Source organism: Leptopilina heterotoma, unplaced genomic scaffold, assembly GCF_015476425.1.
Source record: "Leptopilina heterotoma isolate Lh14 unplaced genomic scaffold, ASM1547642v1 Lhet_42, whole genome shotgun sequence".
Classification (NCBI taxonomy): domain Eukaryota; kingdom Metazoa; phylum Arthropoda; class Insecta; order Hymenoptera; family Figitidae; genus Leptopilina; species Leptopilina heterotoma.
This window is the reverse complement of record NW_025111078.1, coordinates 2,679,534-2,705,283: the sequence shown is the minus strand read 5'-3', so window position 1 is coordinate 2,705,283 and position 25,750 is coordinate 2,679,534. Positions and strand designations below refer to the sequence as shown.

General features: G+C 28.9%; 1 protein-coding gene across 1 annotated transcript in view; it reads right to left on the bottom strand.

The window, feature by feature from the left end:
* LOC122506555 (inhibin beta chain) overlaps positions 1–25,483 on the bottom strand; it is a 44,795-nt gene extending 19,312 nt beyond the window's left edge. The window contains exon 1 of the mRNA XM_043618812.1: positions 24,785–25,483. Within this exon, the coding sequence (XP_043474747.1) occupies positions 24,785–25,466 (682 nt within the window). The 5' untranslated portion in view covers positions 25,467–25,483. The remainder of the gene's footprint in view (positions 1–24,784) is intronic.
* Between the last annotated feature and the right edge of the window lie 267 nt (positions 25,484–25,750).

The window sequence follows — 25,750 nt, the reverse complement described above, 5'->3', positions numbered from 1 at the left end:
TTCATTTCAAGTTCACACTGCTCTTGATTTCCGAATAACTTCAATATTTTATGACCAATATGTCACAGATTTATTTCAACCTCAATCTTATCAAGTAGAATTCTATTTGTTAAAAAATTCCAATGAAAAAAGAAAGTGGGACAAATATTAAGTTGCTCTCAATTTGGGGGGGGGGGATTCTTTTTCGAATAAATTTATATATATTAAGAATCTTTTTTGGGTCGACGTTATCCAAAAGCGTTGGAATCAAATTCGATTGTATAAATTACAAAAACCTTTTTTTTGCTGATCTTAAATGAGTGTTGTCCCTCTGAAGAATACTTACTGACGATGTTATCCAAAAGCGTTGGAATCAAATTCGATTGTATAAATTACAAAAACCTTTTTTTTGCTGATCTTAAATGAGTGTTGTCCCTCTGAAGAATACTTACTGACGATGTTATCCAAAAGCGTTGGAATCAAATTCGATTGTATAAATTACAAAAACCTTTTTTTTGCTGATCTTAAATGAGTGTTGTCCCTCTGAAGAATACTTACTGACGATGTTATCCAAAAGCGTTGGAATCAAATTCGATTGTATAAATTACAAAAACCTTTTTTTTGCTGATCTTAAATGAGTGTTGTCCCTCTGAAGAATACTTACTGACGATGCGACGATGTTATCCAAAAGCGTTGGAATCAAATTCGATTGTATAAATTACAAAAACCTTTTTTGTGCTGATCTTAAATGTTGTCCCTCTGAAGAATACTTACTGACGATGTTATCCAAAAGCGTTGGAATCAAATTCGATTGTATAAATTACAAAAACCTTTTTTGTGCTGATCTTAAATGAGTGTTCCTCTTCTGAAGGTTTGTCACTAATTGGAGTAGATGTGACAGATCTTTGAATCCATGCAGACAACATTCGTAAACAGAAATTCTAAAATTGTGCGTAGGCACAAAGGCAAACAAACTTAAATTGTAAAATTACAATCATTAAATGAAGAATAATATTACAACAACCACACGTATATGAATAAATATTTAAATTATGTATAGGTTTTTACATTTCATTGTATACATTGAAACGATACTGCACAATCGATATTAATGTAATAGGGCTATTAAGTGAACGTAAACTGTTCGATAGGTTCGTGCAACATCATCAATACATCCGATGTGAATCTAATTATGGCACGGCATGTCACTGACGTGTTCCAGACATAGTCGCGTACGTGCGAATCCCTCCTATAGAACTCTGAGGCGATTGACCGTATTACGGTCAGTCAAATAAGAGGGTCAGATATAGCCGAGGTAACCCTGATCTAGATCTATTACCACGTGGTGTTGGCGCACTACAGTTTGTTGCAAAGCACGTGTGTCGAATGTCAGTTCCGTAATTACATGTTCCGGTGTTAATCTGTTTGGAGAGGTGTCAAAAAATATAGTGCTCCTTAAATTCACACGTGATGAGGATCCGCGGGAAAAGAATTAATTTTCGGATGAGAGATTGGGGGGCTTGGAGAAGAAGAGGTTTGTGCAATATCATCAGACGTGCAGGGAACTCCCCGGGGGGGGCTCTCCCTATAATAGGAGAGTACACGGAGGCGAGACTCGAGAGCTTAAGTGGTTACAACCACTTCAGACAGACAGACGAGACAGCCGCAGGTGCAACGCACTTTCAGCGCGCGCACACACACACACACACAGCTTTCAAATTCCCTTCGCTTCCAGGCAAACAACATTTCATCCCCCCATCACACCCAACGGTTCAGAAGAGGGTGCGAAACTCACAGATTTTCTCATAATCTCTAGGGTTTGCAATTTTAACACTGTGAGGTCTCTTTTGCTTAAATCTTCTCAACGAAAAATTGTCTCCAACCCTCCTGCAATTGAAACGAATATTTTTAATTGCAGAGAAATAACTTCCAATGACTGGTTGGTATTTTTTGTTTTTAATTTGTAAAGATATTTTTATATATCGTCTGTATCTGAATTTTTTTTACAACTACAGACTAAAAATATTTTTGTAATTTACACAATCGGATTAAAACTATGAAGAATGTATCACTGCTTTTGATTATCTCTCTCATGTTCTAGACATCTGGACCTTCCCTGGATATTTGTGGAGTTTCTCAGAATGTCTAAGAAATCCCGATGTCCACGGAACTTTATCTAATATTAAACATTGTTCTAAAAATATACACCTAGGAAGAAATTAGCAGTACACCTTTCAATATAACTTAACGTCTTGTATCAAGACATCTATGTATGGAGATTGACATTGAATGAATGGATAAATGAGAAAGGTGACTGACATAGTAGATTTAACTATTGATGAGGTGATAGATATAACTTGATTGAATAGCCAGTTAATAAACTGTTATGCAGATTAGCTAGCTTTATTGATTTACAGTCGATTAGATGTTAGGATAAATTGCTGAACAACTAGAGAGTAAAAAATCTCTGACAGTTTTTTTTTTTTTTTTTTTTTTGCATCACAATTAGAAATACAAAAATATTATTCTAATCCTAAACAGTAACTGACAGATAAAAAATGAATTTACAAATTAATTCCCTACACACGACCCCTTATAATAAAAAAGTACATGCTATACAATAATTTAAAAATCTTTTGTTGACTTCCACCTTACAATTTTTCCAAACAATCAAAAGTTCTTGACAGGAAATAAAATTTGTTTTCAGAAAAAAAAACTTATGATAACTAAAGCACTGCCTATCTCTGACGCATTTACCTTATATATATTTTATCTTATAATAAGTTTAACACTATGTATAGACATCGATTAGTATAAAAAGTTCTATTCATATGAAAATTTTAATACTAGATATTAGGGGTAAAAATTATATGGAAGGTTTAAAAGATTTACATCAGTTGATTTCAGGCAGATAGAAAAAAAAGGAGGATTAAGGCTGTTAGATTTTCCCGTACTCTCTTGGTTCTGATAGTAAAAGTATGTTTTCAAAAAGTACTAAAATTAAGATAAAAAAAAGATCAGGATATTCTTGTTCTAAAAACTAAAATACACTTTTGGGAGGAACGACTTGTGATGCATTTAGATCATGTACATGAATAGTAGCGACACGTCTAAGAGTAATCTGTGAGAATTGTGAGGTTAGGTTAGTTGTTCGGTGGTGCGTCGTAGCATGGAGTAATACAACGGAAAAAGAGAGTACTACGTTATACAATCTTTCACAAGTGTATACATGTATAAGGAGCAATTGTATTTGTCGAATATCTACAGACACAAAAGTAAAGTTGGTAGCTGGTAGCAGAGGAGCTTAGAAGGGTTTTGCACGCCGGCGCGTCCTATCAATGTACGTACTACAGATAGAAGAGAGAGAGCAGTACTACACAGGCAGAAACCCAACCCGATATCCCATCCTGGATTGGAGAAGTGTGTGGAAACGACATGATGGGAGTCAAGAGGGAATAAAGGGGGTGCAGGAGATGTACGAAGAGCGGCGCCCAGCTGGAGCCACGTGCATCGATCTGACTAGAGGCGCCAGCCATCCTATCCGTCGGCTCGTTCGTCCATGAGTTCGACCCTGCCTGCCCCACTCCAAACCCATCTCGAAACATTCCATCCCATTCCATTCTATAGTATTCTTTTCCCGAAGCAAGTCAGCTAGATGCTGATAGTGATTCTGAGGTGGTTCCTGCTTCTTTAGCCAGATACATATACAGACACACATATAGGCGCATACATGTGAAAAATTTTCTACAGCTGGATAGGGACATTCTGATGCCTCTTTGGAAGGTCGAAACCTTAACGCCCTTAACCCCTGCTCCATCTAGAATCAAGAGGGAGAGAATTCTTTCAGTTTCGACTCATGCAGCCACCTACAATTTGAAATTCGCCGCATTTTCGAAGCGATCTTGGTTCAACGAACTCCATTACACTCCACACTACTGCATCCGTTTTACGCTAACGCGAACTCCTTGGACACTTTTGGTCTACTAGTTCTTTGCTCTCCTTACTTGGGAGATCGAAATCTTTTTGGGAAATTGCAATTTTCTAATCTCTACTTCGATAAAGAAGAATTAATGACGCTCTTGTAAGAAGACTTCTCTACACTACGTATACATATATTCAGAATGTAAATTTCAACATAGAGCAATTCTTATATTTATAGCCACATATGGTACAATAAAATTAACCCAATTTCGCTACATATCGAATGTTTGAAATTACATTTAGGTTCTAAATTAATGATTTAATTCATACAATCTCAATATCAAATGATTAGTTTAAGAGACTTGTATATATTGGTCTTAGACCCTACGAAGGATTATCACAAACAATACGAACCCTTTGACAATAAATAAGGATTAACTTGAGGATTGCCTTTGTAAATGAGGATTAACTCCGAAAACCCAGGTAATATTTTCATTCCTTCATCGCATGAAAGACTACAAATGAGGTAACCCTCCACTGAAACATATATGTTACTACTACTTCAGCAGATTAACAGTCATAACACGGGGTGACATCCCTTTGCTAGGATACACCCAATTTAAAATATTTTTGTAATTTATACAATCGAATTTTATTTCTAATTTAGAATAGAATACAAAATTTGTCTGTTAGACAATCTAGGTATGATTTGCAACATTATTCAATCAGATCAGTTCTAATTTTAAAAATGTTAGTAATCATCAGAATCGAATATAATATTTTATCTTGAACACTAGATTACGACATAGCCTAGAAAATTTTTCTTCTTCATTCTAGTGTTTGTTCTGACAGTTGGCTAAGCCTCAAGTCATTTAAGAAGAAGAGGAAGAAAATCTTGAACACTAGACAAAGGTTTTGGTTAATCCAGCAATAATTCTTAATTCAACAGATTAATAGTCATCAAAACACTTCCAACGGATAGACATGATTTTACTATGATACACTCAATTGAAACAGATTTGTAATTTATACAATCGAATTAGATTAGAGACAAACGTTGTTATTAGTAATCCAGTTACGATTTTCATTCAGTTAGCAAAAACCAGTGGAGTAACACGGTTCAGAATAAATATTCTCAATTAAAGATTTGTAATCTACCCAAATTGAATATTATGGTTCATTTCGAAGAATACAGTTAAGAAAATAATGGATTGAAAGTAATTGTAAATATCTAAATTAATTTTAATTAAATTGTACCAAATACAATGATAGTGAGATAATTAATATCGGTTGTTAATTACCAGTGATTTTAACGTTTAACAACTCTGCCATTATTTGTAAAGGGTTTTTTGAACTGGAAGTACGAATGTTGTCATGATAAAGTTCTTAAAAGTAGTTTAAATCGATCCCTGTGATTTCTTAAGTGTCCAGGGTGAAGTAGTTCGACCCTGCTCCGTTCACAAACTATCTGCAACTAGTTCATCTGTTCCTGGACCGTCAGCCTCGATGTCGTGACCTTCTGGAGACTTTCAGATCCCTTGGCATGTGGCTTTAAAATTTTCTCTTCGAAATCCACTATTTCTTTTAATGAAACAATCAATAGAATCACTAAACGATTTTGGGATTTTCAATATAAAATTTTATATTAACTTATAATTTTTTGGTTAATATTTAATGAATTTATTTTTTTTGGTTAAAAAAATTTAAGAGATATGGACATATACTTCACTAGTACTATACAGAAATCTATCTCTCAATATTTTCTTTCCTTTGTACAAGAAAACAGATAAAAAATCTTTTTTTAAGCGACCTTCAAAATACCATTTTCACCACTAGGAACGGTAGTAAAATGCAAGCTCTTAAAATTTTTTACACGCTCGTTTAGCGATACTTCGTATTCGTAATTCGTGACGATTCGTTGAATTCCCATGAAGCTAAATCCTTATAATAATTTGCACATTCTTTGACAACACAAGCATGTAAAATTCTTCTTCTTCGTCACATTTAAAATGGTATATTCACTATAAAATTCCGTGACAAACGAAAATATAATCATTGTACAATAATTTTTAGCTTTTTTTTTTTATTTGTTAAAATATATCTTGCATTTTTGGGTCTTTCTTTTTAGCAAACAGCAGAAATGATTTTTGATGAAAAGAATGACGGGGGATTTTTTTTTTTCAAATATACATTGCAAGGCAAAACATTACAGCGAAAGGCACTTTAGAAAGTTGAAGCATGTCCGAAGTTTTGAGGCAAATGCTTTTGCGGGCGTGAGTCCGAAAAACTTTGCATCATCTTATGTGTGCGGGGCATTGACTTTTCCAAGAAAAGCAAAATACATAATTCGTCCTTCGAGTCCATCCAACTTACTACACATGGCTTTTGGAAAAGTTGCTTTCATACGCGCAATACTGCGGTAGTAAAATGTACACCACTAATCCTCGCATCACATGCTTCATGAAAATCCTTACCGGAAGTTCGATAACCCCATTGACCTACATGCAAAAATAGGAAGAAAAAAAAGACATCCACAAAATTTTGTTCTGAATTTATATTTGGTGACATGAATAAGCTAACTTAAATAAATTGATCGATTTGGAAAAGAAAATTTTATAAAAATGAATTGTGAATAATCTTAGAAGATGTTGTCTGCATAAAGCTTCAAAGGCATATATAAATCTCATTACTTAAAAGTTTTGCGCCATAAATGACCCCAAGATATCTAGAAATGAATTCTAATTCAGTCCATGCGAAATTGAAACTCCAAATGATAACTTAAAATCTAATAAATATTCTCTCACTAAACTAAAACATTCTTTTAAACAAGTCGCAAGAGTTTAGGATAAACGTTAAGGATTCACGTCACTTGCATAAAATAATAGTTTCCTGTTTATTTGGTTCGAAATCGAAACTAGAGGAAAATTTTAAATTCAAATTCATAGAGAAAATTGTTAGCGTACAGCATCTAAAAGTGATATTAATGCCTCCTCATAGGGAAAATTGTTATCCGCGCTCATACAGAGAGAGAGAGAATTTCCTCAAAGCTTGTGCATGAGCTGTAACCGGAAATTGCCACGAAACATCGGAAATAATGTAAGTTGGTGTTTGCTGCGATTTGCGAGAAACGAGCACTTGGGGGTTTCATAAAGAAACGCTGAAAAGATTCGTCGCCAAGTTCTTTTAAGAGATATAGAACGAGAGGTGAGAGGGAGAAGGTTAAAGGAGGGGGATGAATAAAGTGAGAGCCTCTCTCCTCATAATGGCCGCTCGAAGCGACATTATTTTCGCGCATTGCCTTGTAAAATTCTCTTTATTCTTTTCCATCATTATCCCCCCAAAAGCGTCTGTCACATAACTTTCTTTATTTTCAAAATCCACTGTCGATTGATTTTTATTATATATCCAGTAAAATTTTTAACATGGTATGAAAAAAAAAATAATACAATTTCAAAAAAAGATTTTAAATTTTTATTTCACAAAAAACTATGACAGGAATTTTAAGATCAGGGGAAAAAAATAATTATCATCTGGGAGTTAATGGATTGTCTTGTCTAATTTTTAAAATTTGGCTAGAAGTTGTACAGTTGGTAAAATAACCTTTCAACTACGTCCGCTATCACGAAGAGCCTGGCAGCATTTCTCTTTGCATTCAGTCTAACATGCATATAAATTTTACTAAACGGGTGCCTTGCCCTATAGTATTTATCAAGCCACCCGTTAAAGTAGGTACAGTCTCTGACTTTAATGACAGCCATAACAACTTATATGTACCTCTCATTGCAAAAGTTAGTTTTTTTTTCCTGCATATAGGGTCAATGTGAGTCGATTTCACCACATTTATCAAATTTTTTAACAGTTACATTTGTTTATCCACGCATGTGTGGTGCGACTTCTTTTGTTCATTGACCAAAATAATGAATTGCAAAAATAAGCTGCTAAAAAGCACCGCAACTAAGAACTCATACATTCTTTTAATTTATGTAAAATAAAATTGCGCCTATCGTCAAAATTCTTGTTTCGTACAGTTGTAGTCTTTATTTTTCAAGATCACTTGAAACTTATGTGACAGATACTTCCGAAGGGTAACAGTTTTCGAGAAAAAAATTGAGTTCCATGGACTCAGTTATCATTTCTATTTCAGTCATTAAGAAGCCTTCGGAGGTAACACTTATAGAGATAAAAATATTTTTGTAATTTATACAATCGAATTTTATTTCCAACAAGTGATCCCTTGTAATTCTAGTTAATTCATTATGTTTATTCAATGACTGTATTCGAGATTCTGACTATAAAATTTAATTCAACAAGTTTAATTATATGCTGAATGAGGTCTTGACTATCTCTAGAATGATTGATTTAGGTTATACTGTTAACAACTGCACACGAGTTACGACTTACGATTTCTATAAACTAAAACTACGCTTTCGTAAGTAACATATAATTACCCGACTATATAAGGAGTTTATAGTAAAATTAGTTTACAACGAAAAAATTGTATAAATGACATGGAAGAAAAAACTTATTTTGGTATAATTAATAATAATCATTAATATACTAAACTTATTTATAGATTCATTAGCCACTTGAACCCGTTTTAATCCCAGGTCACTTATACCACATTTGTCATGATATCCACTTCCATTATTTATGATAAATAATTTTTTACTATCAACCCCCTAATGATTGACTATATCGTAGAAAACTAAAGTTGATACAAATTTCAAATAACTGTATATTCAGATTGAATGATATATCTAAAATAAGCCTAAAGTAGAAATAAAAATAAACTTTTTTCTTATAAGTTATGATTGAATGTGATATACAAATATTATATGCTTAAGATAGTAGGCGATTCTTTAATATTTTTTTCATGTATATCTGAGTCATACATGTAAGCTATACTTTTCTCATTCTTTAGCCATACTTAAGTAATACTTTACGGATAAATTTGCAAAATGTTTTACATTGGCAAATCTTTCGCGAATCGAACAAATCTTTCGATAAAGAATTTTAAATTACAAGCACAAATTTTATTTTCTAGACAAATTTACAATACAGTTGAAAACATACATTTTTTTATGGCCCCAGTAGTACGTAATATTACAGCGATATTAAGAACATTGCCTTAACATTACCAATATTCCCTCAATGTCGTGGCATATTGATGGAATGTTCCCAATATTACGTGCTACTTGGGGGATCACTTTTTTTAGAAGTCAAAAAAATTATAATCAAAGAAACTAATGAAAATCCCTTAAAGCATGCAAAGTCCTGTTCCAGAGATTTGTCCACATACTTTATTTATATTTAATTTATCCAACTATACATATGACATACTTCAAAAGTCAATGATAGATCACATCTATATTTATATATATATATATATTGCCAACTAGCAAAATGATAATATAAAATGTCAATGATTTTAAATGAAAGAGGTATGTATATTGAAAAGCAATCAATAATTGTTACAACAAAAGATGAATGTGTGGATTATGAAAGTCTAGAGTCTATTGTCATAAGCATTTAATTTTACATACCTATTCTCATGCATTGAATTATATTTTATAAGTAGCGAAAGCGTCATAGGAAGCATGAGTTTTGCGGAAGTCTTTCTCTCTCAGTCATGAGGGGTTTGCTTCTATGGATACTTTTTCCTAATGATTATGTATAATTCTTTGAGGAGGCATGTTTATTACACATACTTTTCAACGTGGACAGTATTCTCCATGAGCTTAGACAGTTAGACTGCAGGTATATTAGTAACGTAATCCATCAGTATTAGTGCGTCATTTTATTGTCCTACAATCGATCATTAAATTAACTATATATCTGTTGCATAAGCCTTTTCATTCATGCTCTCAACCGTGTAATCACCTTTTGTGTGTGGTAAAAGAAGTTAAGTACATTTTTCTCCATAAAAAAAAAGGGTTAGGTAGTGAAATTGTGCGTAGGTCCGTTTTAATAAACTTTTTACATTCTCATCACTTGAGAAAGTGATTTTAGTTACAGCAGATGAGATTTGTAATAAAGTCCATGAAACAACACAGATAGAAAGTTAATCAATGATTAAATCCTTAACCAACTGAACTAAACTGACATTAATCATTGATTAATTTTTAATCGGAGTTTGGTCAAGAAACTGACCCCAAGAGGTAATGAAGATATCATTTCTAATTTAGTCAGTGTCAAGCCTTCGGAGAAGTAACACCTCGAGTAACACTCATTTTAGATCTGCACGACAAAAATGATCTGTAATTTATACAATCGAATATAATTTGTTTTTAGATAATGTTTTGTGTCCCAAAAAGTTTGTTCCCCAAACAAAAGGGATTCTGTTAGATCTAATCAGAATGACCAATTCGGAGTTATCTCAGAGCGTGTGCCGAAAACAGGTATTACTTCTAATTCATTCAGTGAGGAACTTTCCTCTAACACTCACTTACGTAAAAAAGATTTTTGTAATTTACACAATCGATATGATTATATTATTAGTTACTGTTGACTCCAAGTCTTAGAAAATTAGATAATAAGTAGATATAAAAATCATTAAAATTGATTTTAAGCAAATTCATTGGAAGCATGTAGAAAAGTTTTTATCAGAGTTTCAGAAACATTCGGAGAGTAATTCTTTTGTTTTTTTTTTTATTCTTTTCAACATTCAACTATTACTCAAAATTGTGTCAGACTCATATCTCCACCTCGATATTGTTGTAAAAGTCCTTCATTTTCGAATTTTATGAGACTCCCACTAGTAGAATTTTTATGCGTTCGTACGTTGCTTGCGCTTATAAAAGTTTAAGAGAGAATGGGTTTGTTGAGTATATGAGGGGATGAATCTGTTGGATTGATTTTGTGTTTGTGTGTGTGTGTGAGGTAAGCAGAAAAGAAGAGTTTTGAAGGGAAAGAGATTCGATGTAAAAATGACCAAAAAAAAGTAATTTGTAAAGGTCGACAATTCTTTTTGCGGATAATAATAAGAAAGAGTGCGAGGACACTGGGATAATCCGCGGATATAAGTAATTAACCATTTTGAAAGGGAGGGAGGGGGGGGGGAAATAATTCTTGGCAAGTTCATTCAACGGCCGCCAGCCATGCGAACAAAAGAGGCTGGTCGTCCATCTCCAGGCGCGTCTAGTAATACACTTTTGCGCAATTCCCTGTCACAAATAATGGTTTCCTGTTGAAACATGAAAAGCTCTCTTGGGGCGCTCGCGCCACACAATAAACCTGCCGAAATTATGACTGCAGCCCCTTTCGAAATACGCGCATTATAGAGGAAAGAAAGTATATGTAAAGTATATTATTTGTACAGATAATAAAGCGTTCGATGCAGCTTATTTGAATCATTGGTTGAAATAAATGTTTCTAACTATTGCGCCCAGCATGCACCAAAGGAAAAATGATTTTGCTGCATTTGAATATGCGCAATTTCCGTTTATCAATCATGGTTTTATCTTTCTTTTAATCCTATACAGAGTCATTATTGAAATAATAGTCAAACAATTCATTCATTATTTATTCATAATAAAATTAAACATATAATTTAATTAATAAATTAATTGCAGTTGCACCTCATAGAGCATCATGAGTAAACACTAATGAATATTTATTTACGTATATCACTTTTTATATACGTAAAAATAATTAAAATTATTCATAAATTATTTCTAGAGTCATATTGAATGCTTTTTTTTGTAATCATAAAGTTTCTTAATTTTTCTGTAATATCATACATTACGCAGCACATAAGCTTTTCAGGAAAAAACTTAACGACTTGAGGATTGTAGACATTATGGGATGTTCTTCAAATATAATAGTTTCGCGATGTTTCTCCTCCCTCTGCCGACAAGATTTCTAGATTCATAAATGCTCTAAGGGGCCAATAAAAAAAGAAATTTTCCTTTTATGCTTTCATTGACACTGGGAAAGAGAAGAATAAGATGTTTTTGTAAGTTTTTTCCTTATTCACATTAATATCTATTCACACAATTCTTTTTATAAATGAAACAAAAGGAAATATTATTATTATTATTATTTTACAGAAATTAAAATTTTCAAAAATTTTTAATTCAATAACATATAAGAATATATATTATAAAACATCGATCACTCCGAGTCGTCGACTCGGAGTAATCGCTTTCTTCATGTTTTATAATCATTAAAACTTGATACTATCATTATTTTATATTATAAAAATATTCTTACTGTAATTTCTTTAAAATTATTTTCATTTTAATTCAATTCTTTATTTATAGAATTTTTAACTAAAATTCTTCTTGAACTCAATTTTTTTTTTTTTTTTTTTATAATTTTTGAAAAAGTTCTTTGAAAATTTTCAAATCCTTTTGTTTATACAATTTACGTAATTTCGAATATTCTGACATTCTTCAATTAAATATATTATTAGAAAATAAAAACTTGAAGAATTAAAGAAAAAATTCGATTGAACTTTTTTAAAAAAATTAATTCTACACAATTGTTATAATCAAAAAGTACGAAAAGTTAAAGTTTTCAAAGATTTTAATTTGAAATCTTTTCAAAATTCAATTATTTCTAAAAATTTACGCTATTAGCTTTCAATATTCAATGATAATGTAAAATTTTAACTGAAATTAATTTTAAAATCAATATTTACTAAAAAAAAAAAAAAAAAAAAAAAAAAAAATCCACGAGAATTCAATTTAATATAATTGAATTCTCGTGGACTTTTTTTTTATTCAAAAATGAATAATTAAATATTTCGTAAAATTGAACTCTCAGAAAGAATTTTCTCAACAAATTTTTAAATATTTGATTTCTCTTGACAAATGTTAATAAAATTTTTAAAAATAAGTTCATTTTTCGGGAATTTCGATTAAAATTTTAATTAAAAATAATTGAATTCCGGGAGAAAAATTTATAAAGATTATTAAAATTTTGACGAGAATTTTTGTAAATTATTTGAACACAATTAAATTTCTGCGAGGAATTATATTAATTTTTGTAAAATAATTGAATTCTTTGATGAAATGTTTTTGAAATAGTATAGACATTGAAAATAATTGAATTTTGAGAAATTTTTGAAATTATTTAAATTTCTACGAAGAATTTTATTAAAATTATTTTGAAAAAAAAATTGAATTGTAACAAAGAATTTCATTATTAAAATATTTGCAAATAATTTAATTTTTTCGACAAAATTTAATTAAAACTTTATATAGAAAATAATACCCTTAATTCTAATAAATAAATTGTAGAAAAGGTTTTTTAAAAATAATTAAATTTCTTTGAGATGAATTTTAATAAAATTTTTATGAATTTCATTTTTCGAGGAATTCCATTAAAATTTTATTAAAAATAATTGAATGTCTGCGATGAGTTTTATTATTTCTGAATATAATTGAACTCCTAAAAAGAATTTTATTATTTATGAAAATAATTAATTGTTTGGCGTAGAGTTTTATTAAATAATTTTTTAAATAATTTAATTCTTTTGGACAATTTTATAAAAGTAGTAGATTTTTAAAAAAATCATTGAATTGATGAAATTTTTTTTAAAATAATTCAAATATTGACATAAATTTTATTAAAATTCTTTTGAAAATAATTTGAATTTCTAAGAAGAATTAAAATTCTATATAAGAAATTCAATAAGTTTGTAATTTGCTTTAAAATTCAATTTCTTTTAGTGTTTTTTAATTAAAATTCTTCTATAAATCCATTATTTTTAATAATCAATTAAAAATGTATATATATATATTAAAAAATAATAATTGCCGTTTAAACGTAAAGTTGCATTTTCTTAAAAGGAAAAATTTGGAGAAAACTTTTCTAAAGAATTGTGATGGTTAACGTGTGCTAAAAGTTTCGTATGCATTCCTTGTGTCTATCATTGTCTCATCGCCAATTTTCAAGGACCATTGAATGCACCATCTCAAAAGTTGGAAACTTCTTGCATGCAATGAATGCAATGATCTTTTTCTACATTGCCGTCCGGAAGAAATTCAATTTTAAAACCTAGAAAATAGTCGCAATTTTTGCTTTATATAAAAAATTTTTACAAATAAATATGAAAATTTAAAATAAAAACTTTGTCGCAGACAAATTTATTCAAATATATTGAAAACAAAAACTAATTTAGAATATTTTTCATCATGCGACTATATTGATGGGATTTTGTCTGGAGGGATTTTTGACATATTTGCCAAGTGAATTCAATTTCTCGTCTGGCGCTTTTTTTCGTCTTATATATAAAAGAGAAAAGAAATTACTTTGCCGCGAGACTGAAAAAAGTTTTTTGATCGTCGACAGTCGATTTTCCGCCCACGAGACGAGAAGTACAAAATAAAAAAAAGGGGAATCGTTCAAAATATGCTGTTTCTGTGAAGAAAATACTACTACTACTACTACTACTACTACTTCCACAACTCTAACCAAGAGGGAAAGTTATAAGTTTTTCCCACACTTATATTTCCAACGGCGAAAGTTGCACGTGGACTTTTAACAGGGAGAAGATAACAGGCTGGCGCCCTACACGTCAAAAATATTTGCCGCAAAGAAAAAAATATACAAACGTTGATGAAATGTTTGTGTCTCGAAACACATTTTCAATAAGAGGACTTAGAGATCTTTAGATATCATTTTTAATTTAATCAGTGGGGAACCTTCAAAGGGATAACACTCAAGATCTGCACAAAAAATTATTTGTAATTTACACAATCGAATTTTTTCCTCATCTCTTGGATAAGACTTTTTCAAAAACATTTTTGAACATAAATCGATTTAAAGAAGAGTTTTAGTTAAAAATTTTTGAATTTCTAATAAAAGAAAACTGTTTTCGTAGTTTTAAAAGAAAAGAATGAGATCCAACTTCGAATACTTCTGAATGCACCTTTATTGATAACCATTTTGAAAGATGAACAATTTCGAAATTTGTTTATATTCAATTTTCACTGAAAAATCATTTACCATAAATCAAATGAATAGTTTTTTTTTTTAATTTAAAAATTTCGTGTAGTTTGTTTGTTTCTATATTTCATTTTCTCAGTGATATAATCCAAGGTTGATGGGTGCAATGTTTCTTTGTTTTCTCCTTCGGGACGAGTCTCATCTTTCAATTCGTCCTTGCCATTTGCACAAGTGTCTTTTTTTTTTTTGCATAAACACAATTTTCTTCTTCTGTATATATTTATATAAATTGCAAGAGGCGTCGTCGTTTGCCTGAAAACTAATTTTCTCGATAAATGACTTTGAACAACAGATTCAGGTTACCGTATATCGAAGGGGGTCAAAACGAAACGTTCAATCTTATCAAGAAATTCAGAAATCTCCAAGTATTTTCTATCCGAATATTATATATATGCATTGCTAATTCCAATAGAATAGAAAAATTTACTTTTTATTTTAAAATTGACTTTTATTTCCATTGCAGGATCGCGGTCACTTTGTGAAAACTATACGGGTTTTGCGTTGAAAACAAGAATATTTATTTTTTATGAATTTATCAATTAATATAATAATTAAAATTTCAGAAAGTTGCAATTGTTATATTGAAAGTAGAAAAAAATTTAATTTTCGAAATTCATAATGAAAATTCTGAATTTTTAGTATCCTTTTTTGTTTGCTTGATAAACTATCAAACTACCATGAATTCTAATACAAAACCTTCAATATTTTTTTCTATTTCTGACCAGAATGAATTTTTTTAATATTATTTAATTATTTCAAAAATTTTAATGCAATTGATCTTGATAAATAACAAAGATTCTTCACAAAGATTCAATGATTTTTAGGAATTTAAAAAAAATTCTTTGCAAAATTCAGTTATTTTTATAAATAAAACAAAACATTCATCGCAAGAATTCAATTGTTTACAAAAGTTATAAAATTCTACGAAGAAATTCAATTATTTAAAAAAATTTTAACGAATGTTTCGTCAAGAATTCAATTATCTTTATAAATAGCAAAATTTTTCGCCAAAAATTCAATTATTTGCAGAAAAATTAAAAAAAATTCTTTGCAAAATTTTAATTATTAATAAACGTTTTTCGCATTACAGTAATTTTTAATATTCACTATTTTCATGAAATTTAACAAAAAAAATTAATTTTAAAAAAAATTTTTGATAAAATTCTACAAAAACATTAAATTATTTTCATAAATAACAAAATTTTATTTAGAAATTCAATTATATTCACGACAGATGTTTAAATATTTTTAATACAATTTTAAATAAATTTCTCAAAAAATGCAGTTATTCTTAAAAATTTTATTAAAATTTAACGAAAGAATGCAAATTTAAGAAACATTTAATTATTCAATAAAATAATAAAATTCGTTGCAATAATTCAATTATTTTCATAAATAAGTTTTAATTCGTCTCAGGAAATCAATTAATTTCAAACAATTTTTACGTAATTCTGCAAAAGAGTTCAATTATTTTGTTAAACAACAAAATTCTCCACATAAAATCAATTATTTAAAGGACTTTTAATAAAATTATTTTCCAAAATTCAATTATTTTCATTAATATCAAAATTTATCACAAGAATACAATTTTTTTTGAAAAGTATTAAAATACTTTGCAGGAATTAAATTCTTATCAAAATTTTTTAAAAATTCTCGTCAATAATTAAATTATCTTTATAAAATGGTAGCGAAATTCTTCTCAAGAATCAAATTATTGTCAAAAATTTTAATTAACTTCTTGTCAAAATTTCCATTATTTAAATAAAATTTAATAAAATTCAAGGCATGAATTCAATTATTTTCGTAAATTATTAATTAAATTCCTCAACGAAATTCAATTATTATCAAATATTTCGATAAAATTCTTTGCAAGAATTCAATGATTTTACAAATTTTTCATAAATTTTTTCGCAATAATTCAATTATTTTCATAAATATAAAATTTTTACAGAGATTCAATTATTTTCATAAATAATAAAATTTTTTCATGGAATTTAATTATTTGCAAACACAATTTTCATAAAATTTTTCGAAAACAATCAATTATATAAAATGATTTATATAAAATTATTCGTTAGAATTCAATTAGTATTTTAAAAAAATTAATAAACATTTTCGTAAAAATTTAATTATTTTTGAAAATTTTAATAAAATTCGTTGCAAAAATTGAATTTGTTTTTAAAATTTTTTTTATAAAATCCGGATGAATTTTTAGAAATAATTTAATTCTATAAAGGTTTCAAATTAAAATCGTTGAAAATTAAGATTTTAATAAAATTCTACGCAAAAATTTAATTATTTTCATAAAAAAAAAATTTCTCAGGAATTCATAATTGTTTTCAAATTTTTTATAAAATTCTTTTCTCAAAAATTCAATTATTTTCATAAATATCAAAATTTTTTACAAGAATTCAATTTTTTTGAAAAGTAATAAAATACTTTGCAGAAATTAAATTATTTTCAAAATTTTTTAAAAATTCTCGTCAATAATTAAATTATCTTTATAAATAAGTAGAGAAATTCTTCTCAAGAATGAAATTATTGTCCAAAATTTTAATAAACTTCTTGTCAAAATTTCAATTATTTAAACAAAATTTAATAAAATTTATCGCATGAATTCAATTATTTTCGTAAATTCTTAATTAAATTCTTCTCAAGAATTCAATTATTTTTAAAAATTTTAATAAACTTCTTCAAAAAGTTTTCAATTATTTTGAAAAATTGTCATAAAATTCAATTATTGAATAAATTATTTATTTTTGTATTTAAATAATTGAATTTTCGTAGAATTTTTTAATAATTGATTTAAAAATTGATTTAAAAATGAATTTTGGTTAAAATTTTACATAATAATTTAATATTAAAAGCATTACAGCATGCTTTTTTTAGAAATAATTGAATTTTGGAAATCTTTTAACTTTAAATATTTGGAAATATAAATTTTTCGTTCTTTTAAATAATAATTGATTTAAATAAGAATTTTAGTTAAAAATTCGAGAAAATAATAATTGAATTTAAATGATAAAAATAATTTCGAAGAAGTTAGAAGTAACAATATTCTTATATATAGAATAGTAATTTTATCTCTGGGTTATAATCATTAATTATTATTTAAAAAAATGAGGAAATCGACTCCAACTCGGAGTGACTGACTTTTCTTCATGTTTATAATAATATTCTTATAAATTATTAAATTTTAAAAGATTTAAATCTGAAATTTTTGAAAATCTTAATTTTAATAAAAAAATAATAACGATTAAATAATTATATGGTAAACAAAACAATTGTTTTTGAATAATTTTGCAATTAAAGAAATTCGCAAACATTCGAACATTTTTTGTTGTGTTTCTTATAATTTTTAGAGTGAATCAGAATATTCTTTAGTGTTAGAGAAAAAATTAAAATTCTGTCACATTTTAAAACAAGAGAAATATTTCCCAATGGTTGTAATTTAGTTCCCAGGAAACCTGCTGCAGACTAACACTGTTTAATGAAAATATTTTTCATTAAAAATACTCTTATTTAAAAAGGATTTTTAATGTATACAATCGAATTTTAATTTTGATTATACAAGAAACAAATTTTGAAAGATGAATACACTCATCTTAAGCAGTTATTGTATATTTTTTAATTGTAATAAATTTTTTGTCATTTGACCTTGGAAGAATAAATATCAAAAAGTTCCATAATTAAAAGTTTTGTAAAAATAAATTTTTAAAGAACCGTTCAATTTTCAGGCGTTCAGGGTCGTCGATTTAATTATTCATACTTGAATATTGACGAGAACAGATAAAAGACACTTTTCTTTTTATAGTCCACTTTCAGATAATAGAGAATGCAACAAGTGTGGGATAAAGCAGAGGTAAAATTCCAGGTGAATTTTTAATATTCACTATGTAATGATGCAAATAAAGACATAAATTCTTAAGGATAATCTCTAATATTATTTTATTGTTGACATGACAATTTTTTTTTTACAATTTTTTGTCTATATTTTAATTTATAATTCTAAATTTTTATATAATTTACAAGGTTTGCAATTATGTATTTGAATATATATATAAAGTTCGTCAATGTTAAATTTTATAAAATATAGTTCATGAACGTAAATAATTTTATGAATATTTTTAAATCAGTAAACAGTTTTTAATATTATAAGAATAATATAATGGAAGAAAAAATGTAAGAAGTATATGCTAAACGATATTTTCCGCTATTAAAAGTTTAGTTAATTCATTCGTTTATCCAATAATTATTTCAAAGTAATTTAATATTCAGGTCATCCATGGATTCCAAAGTTGGTTGAATATCTGACAAAACACGATGTTTGTTATTTATGACGATGAACTCGTCAACTTTCAGTTAATTTAACTTTTCATTTGTGACACACTACGGACCAATTAAGTTAGTATCTAGAGAGAGAGAGAGAGAGAGAGAGAGAGAGATGGAGGAATGAACTCGATAAATCCAGTTCGTAACCTAGTGTATGCAAAATTTTTTTTTTTTTTTTTTTTTTTTGAAAAAGAGAAAAAAAATTGATAAACATTTTTCTTTTTCCTCTAAAACTTTGTCACAAAGATTTGTGTTGATTTAACATTAAAATTTTACAACAGAATTTATGACATCTTTTATTTTCAGAACTCCCTTCCACTTGACTTCTCTTTTGCCTAAGAATTACCCACCTTCTCTCCTTCTCTTTCTGCATATTCCATCTGTTTAAATGTCTCTTACATTTTATGATTTCAGCAAAAGGATTCTTCTCAATAAGAGGTTGGAATAGCAAAAGAGATTGAGAAAGTAAAAAAAGAAGGAATTGTGGAAGAAAAGTCCAGGAAAAGGAGAAATGAAAGAGAAAATAAGATGGGGAATCACTGCGACGTGCAGGAATTTTCTGCTTAAAGTATCAAATTTTCTACCCTTGTGGGTATTATTTATATAGATCAGCAGGAAAAGGAATATCGTTGGAATGATTTGACGAAAATGAGTCTTGAAATGTATTGAATGTAGCGTAAATTATCATTGACATTGTTCAACTTTAGATTAAATTGTGTTCTCAAAATTGTGTTATACGTTTGTTAGGTCTCTAAATGGCGTAGTATTGGTGAAATTCCACCGAAGTTTAATCCCAAATGAAATTCTTATTTCAATCTAGGTAAAGTCGCATTTTGTTTGTGAATCACTATTCCTTCTAGTAGTATGTACCAAATGAAACATACTTCCTTTGCTTACATTCGCTTTGTCAAAAGACTTCGTCTAAGAAATTTCAATTGCGAATTTTTCAACTCGTAGTTTAATTCTTTCTTTTTTCTATACACGTTTGAAATTGCAGTCGTTATCATTTCTAATTTTAGTCAGTGAGAAACCTTCCAAAGACCAACAATCATCTAAAATCAGCAGAAAAAAATGGCTTTGTAATTTACACAATCGAATTTTATTTTAACTTTTTCATCACTTTTTCCAATGTTATCTTCATGACCCAGGAGGTAGACATGAAATTGAGCGACATCTAGGAATAGCGTATTAAATACATTTTAAAAGCTAGAAAAATTAGTTGTTATACCATTTGTCGATAGCGTCACTTACTGTATTTCAATTTTCAAGATCGAAATTTACAATTACACCGACGATACAAAACATTTTAAGAATAATTCCACTATTTCCAGTTAATTATTTTATTCAACATAATTAATTCAAGTAAAACAACAGTTTTAAAGCTATAGATTAAATGCCAACGAAGTTGTAAATTATTTTATCAATCACAATGCCTTCTGGTCTTTTCAATATTACAATATATGTAATTAATGATTTTTCTCATAATTCAACTGCAGAGGATTAAAAACTAAAAAAGTAAATGATATTGGAAATTGTATTTAATATTTGTGTCGCAACAATATTATTATACCATTCCTAGACAGAGACATTATTATTGCCGTAATTTGTCGATGAAGACAAAATGAATAAATAGATATAAATTTTGAATACAATTATTTTATTAATATACAAGAAAGTGTATCCAATAATATTGCATTCAAAGAATAAATTTAATCTAAATGTAAAAATTTTGAGGTTATGATGTCAACCAACAGCCCCAGTTTATATATATATGAGAATAAAAAGTAAGTTTTATTAAGTTACCCTAACAAATAGCAAAGGAAAGAATATGTTTTCTATACACATCAGTTAGATTGGTGTTCCTCTAAGAATACGCGATTTTTTTTACATATATTCTGTTGACCACTGATTCGTTCACATTTTACGTGATCGATAACCACATCAGGTCCCGTTTAGTTTTATACTTTCTTGACGATATGTTCTTCGAAAAGTATGACGTGTTCCTTACCTATGCATAGTTATAGAATTGGCTCAAGAAAAAGAACAAACGCCACTCTGTTGCACTTTGTTTGTGAAAAGAGCAATAAACTCTTCTTGTGCCAAACTCACGGAAATTACCTTAATATATATATTCTTCCCGTAGCCCTAAATTTTAAACTATAAATTTTTAATTCCAGCAAAATCAATAATGGTAATTTTTTTTTAAATATTCCTATACATTTTGATTTCTATTTCGTTATCAGCAAGATGCGATTTTTTTTAAAGAATTTTGACGAAAATTAAAAATCTGTTTTTTTGTAAATCTGTTGGGATTCTGAGAAGTCAGTTTAAGATTAGTTTATATACTTAGTGGAAGCGAGAGCAAACAAGAAAAAGTCAGCTTTGTCTACCATTGGATAGCATTTCACTGCAGTTTCAGTGACGATTCTTTCTGCTGCAACTCTTCTTTCATTGCAGTGCCAATACCGCACAGGCAACGACAATCCCCTGTCAGACTAATCAGACTTAATATTTATTAGAAACTCGTGTTTCCAAAAAAAAACTTTTCAGCAAAAACAAGAAAAATTATTCAACACTTTTGTGATGGACTAAAAAAATAATTTCTTATAGATATTTTTGGCTGTCAGTTTTCAAAAAGTTTAAAGTCCCGATTCAAATTCACTTTCTTTCTTCTCAATGCTGTATTGCAGGTGACAGTACTAATTTTCACGAATTGTAAATTATTGAACTGAATTTGCAGTATTCTTTATTAATAAAAAAACAAATTAATATATTTTTCTTTCAGGAAGACTACAATTTGGGAATTTTAATTACTTTTGAAAGTTTCCATATGGTTCAAAGAGGAGATCTCCCAAAGAAGACCAGATTGTGCATCAGTCAGTGAGAGACCTTCGGCAGGGTAAGACCTTAGTTATTTTCAATTAATAAAATGCTTTGTAATTTACGCAATCGAATTTGATTTTCGAACTTAAATAGTATCTGCACTTAATTTAGAGGTGGTTCCTTTTTCAAATGTTCTTCATCTGAAGATCTCTTGGTATGATTTCGAATTTAGTCAACAAACTATCTTCAAATGGGTAAGATATCTTTTATTTAAGATCACTACAAAAAAAAGGTTTTTGTAATTTACACAATCGAACATTATTTCAACTATTTGATATTGTCTGTACAAAAAAAAGGAATGCAGGTAAGTCTTAAAACGTCTTTCTTGGGTTCTGGAAATTTATCTACATTTACTTTTTTAATTCAGTCAGTTAAAAACCTTTCCTAGGGTGACGCTGTTAATTAACGATGATTAAAAAATTTATTTCTATGTTACAGAATCGAATTTTATTTTCAGATACGAAACAAAAGTTTTAACAACTGCAGATATGAAACCTTCAGCGGAGTAACATTTACCAAAAATACTATCAATTGAAAAGAATTTGTAATTTATACAATCGAATTTAATTTTTTGAATTATGAACATCAAGGGACAAATCAAAACAAATAGAGAATCAACATTATTTACTCAAAATACTATCAATGATTTATAATTTATACAATCGAATTAAAATTTTTAATTACGAACATCAAGGGACATAGAAAATTGTCAAGAATTACGATTAATGAATAGATAACAAAAAATCAATTGATTTTTATCAGTAGAAAGCGATGAGTCTCCTTTTGGAAATGCATCGATGATCACTTTGACTGGAGGTCGAAGTCGTAAACTAATACATATGTATTTATTGGAATGTGGTCTCTCTTTTCAATGCTCCAGGGAATTGGATTTCATTTGATTAGAGGGAAAAAAAGAACAGAAAGAGAGAGAATGACATTCTCATTAATTTTACCGTAGCGAATCGTAATAAATGCAGCAGAGCGCGCGAATAACATTGCATTTCTTCATTGGTTTCTATTACCCTTGTTGTTAAACTTAGAGTTACTGAACTATAGACCGGCGATGTGACACCCATGAGTACAGGCCACGTGGCTTGAGACGTGTGGCCATGTATACCCGCAAACGTCTGTTTAGCTTCTCAATACATCGCAGGATTTTTTATTATTATTTTTTTTTTCTAAAGTGCATCCTTACTTAATGCAATTTACAGACGTTTCTTGCAAATTTAAAAAAAAAAGGTTTTTGTAACTTATACAATCGAATTTTATTTTCAATTTTGGATATCAAAATTTTTAATTACCAAAAAAAAATACAATTTTTGTATTTCCTTAAGGATGAAAAATTCATAAAACTGTATGTACATAGAAATTAGTTTCAAAAATTTCTAAAAAATTAGATAGAAAATATATTAAACAAAGAATTGTACGTTTTCATTTTTTTAAAAATTGTCACTGAATCAGTTATGTGAAATTTTTAGTTAATTTATCACCACTTGGTTAATTTTCTCCTTAATTTATTCTAGTTTTTGTAAAATTAAAATTTCAAGCATTTACTGTAATAATTGTCTCATGCAACATTTTTTTTTTGGTAAAATTTAAAATCCAATGAATAGAGTATATTAAAAAAGTGGAAAAAAATTTCGTAGTGAATATTTTGTGATACATAATTTCTAGGTAACACTTTTTTTATACAACTGATAAATAAATTGTTCTTTAGGCTTACATTTGTAAATACAAGGGCGGTACTTTACACTATTATAGAGAGTTGAAAATATTACAATGTATATAAATTTTATCCTATTAAATAATTTAATATTATGAAGTCATGAAAAGAAAAACATATTTTTTTCTATACTTTCTCACTAAGCATATGCTAACTTTAGTTTTTCTTTTCTTTCATTAATTTTACATTATTTGTATTAAAAAATTGAAAATCAAATTCGATTGTGTTTATTACAAATACATTTTTTTTTTAAATTTCTGAATATCTATAAAGTTGTTGAATTAAGTACTTGATTTTTAAAAAGCATGAGTACATTAAATGTTGATTTTTGAAAAACTTTGGTATTTTCGTTTTGTAAGAAACGTTTTTTTACGTTTGGCATTTTTTGCATCTTGTTACTTTTTTTATTTTTATGCAATTTTTCAATGTTTAATTTCAAAGTACAATGTTTAGAAAGAATAGGGGAAATTTAATATTTTACATTGCTAAAATATTGAAAAATTTTTTTATTCTGTTTATATGTAAAAATGTTATTCTAAGTTTAGATATCTATTTCACACTTCTTGTACTAAATAAAGAAAGTTTCGTGACAAGAATAATTATAAATTTTTCTTGTCATAAGTGTTGGATGAGTTTATTCCTTTATTACGTTCTAAAAATTTTGTATTTGATATTTATAGTTTATATTTATTATTTATTATATTTAGCACTTTCATACCACGTGTGTTTAATTCGTATTAAGAAAATAAAAGTTCTGAAGAACAAGTAGACAACTAAGAGAAAACTATTGGAGTTTAAAATAGTATTTCCATAAATGAAAATTAAAAATAAATTTTTCTTCCTTTACTTGCATACTATGTGGAATGCAATTTTTTCGGGGGGAAATTGGAAAGAAGAGTTTTAAATTTTGGTAAATTTAGGGAGTTTGATTTAATTAAACTCCCTAAAGGAGGAAAAATTAGGGAAAATATTAGGGAGAAATTGTTTACATACCGGGTTCAGCAAAAGTGATAATCTCCGACGTCCTGGCGTAGAAGTCGTCCATTTCCTCCTGAGGTTCCTCGTCCTCCCCGCCAGGATAGTCGTAACCCTGGAAGGGTGTGGTGGTTGGCGCAGCACCATCCGTTGAAATGTCCTCCATCTGATCAAGATTTCTATAGGAATACTCATCACCACTGTAAAGAAATTCGCTGTACCCTTCATTTTTTCCTTCCTCATAATTATTATTATTATTATTTCGTCTACCAGCGCGCCTTTGAGGTTGGGCTTCAGCCCTGTAAAGTGTCTTGAGCGCCAGTTCTTTGGGTACATTAACCAATGTTTTATTAACATCGGGCCTATGTCTAAGACCCAATTTTATAAGTATCTGATGTTTAATAGCCTCCAACCTAAGATCATCCGGACTTGGTCCAGATTCCTTGGCACTCCTATGTAAATTATGACCGTGCTGCTGATGCGGACACCCCGGACACGTTTGATGATGATTTTGCCTCGCTAATGTTACCGGAAGTGTTAAACTCCAAATAATTAAGGATATCAACACCAGATTTGACCTAATGATAATTTTACTGGAAAGCCTAGAATTATTATTATTATTATTATTGCCCTTAATCGAAATATCCTTTCGATTTGCAACATGGAGAGTGAGACCAGGTTGATTCGACACCTGGTGCATTTCGGCGGCGAGTCACCTCTCCCTTTGACCACCACCACCGCCGATTTTTGATTCTTCAAAATCCTCGGCTTCCTCCTTCTTCGTGGTAATTTGAACTTTAGTTTGACAATTTTTATTCGATTCTTTATTAGAATGATGGTGATGATGATGATGATAATTATCCCTCTCCTCAATTTTAATCTCGATGATGCTGATTGACCCCTGATGTAGACGATTTTCACTCGGTATGGTGACAATAACGTTAGCGATGGCAAGAGGTGATGGCAACGACGGGGAGAAGGCAT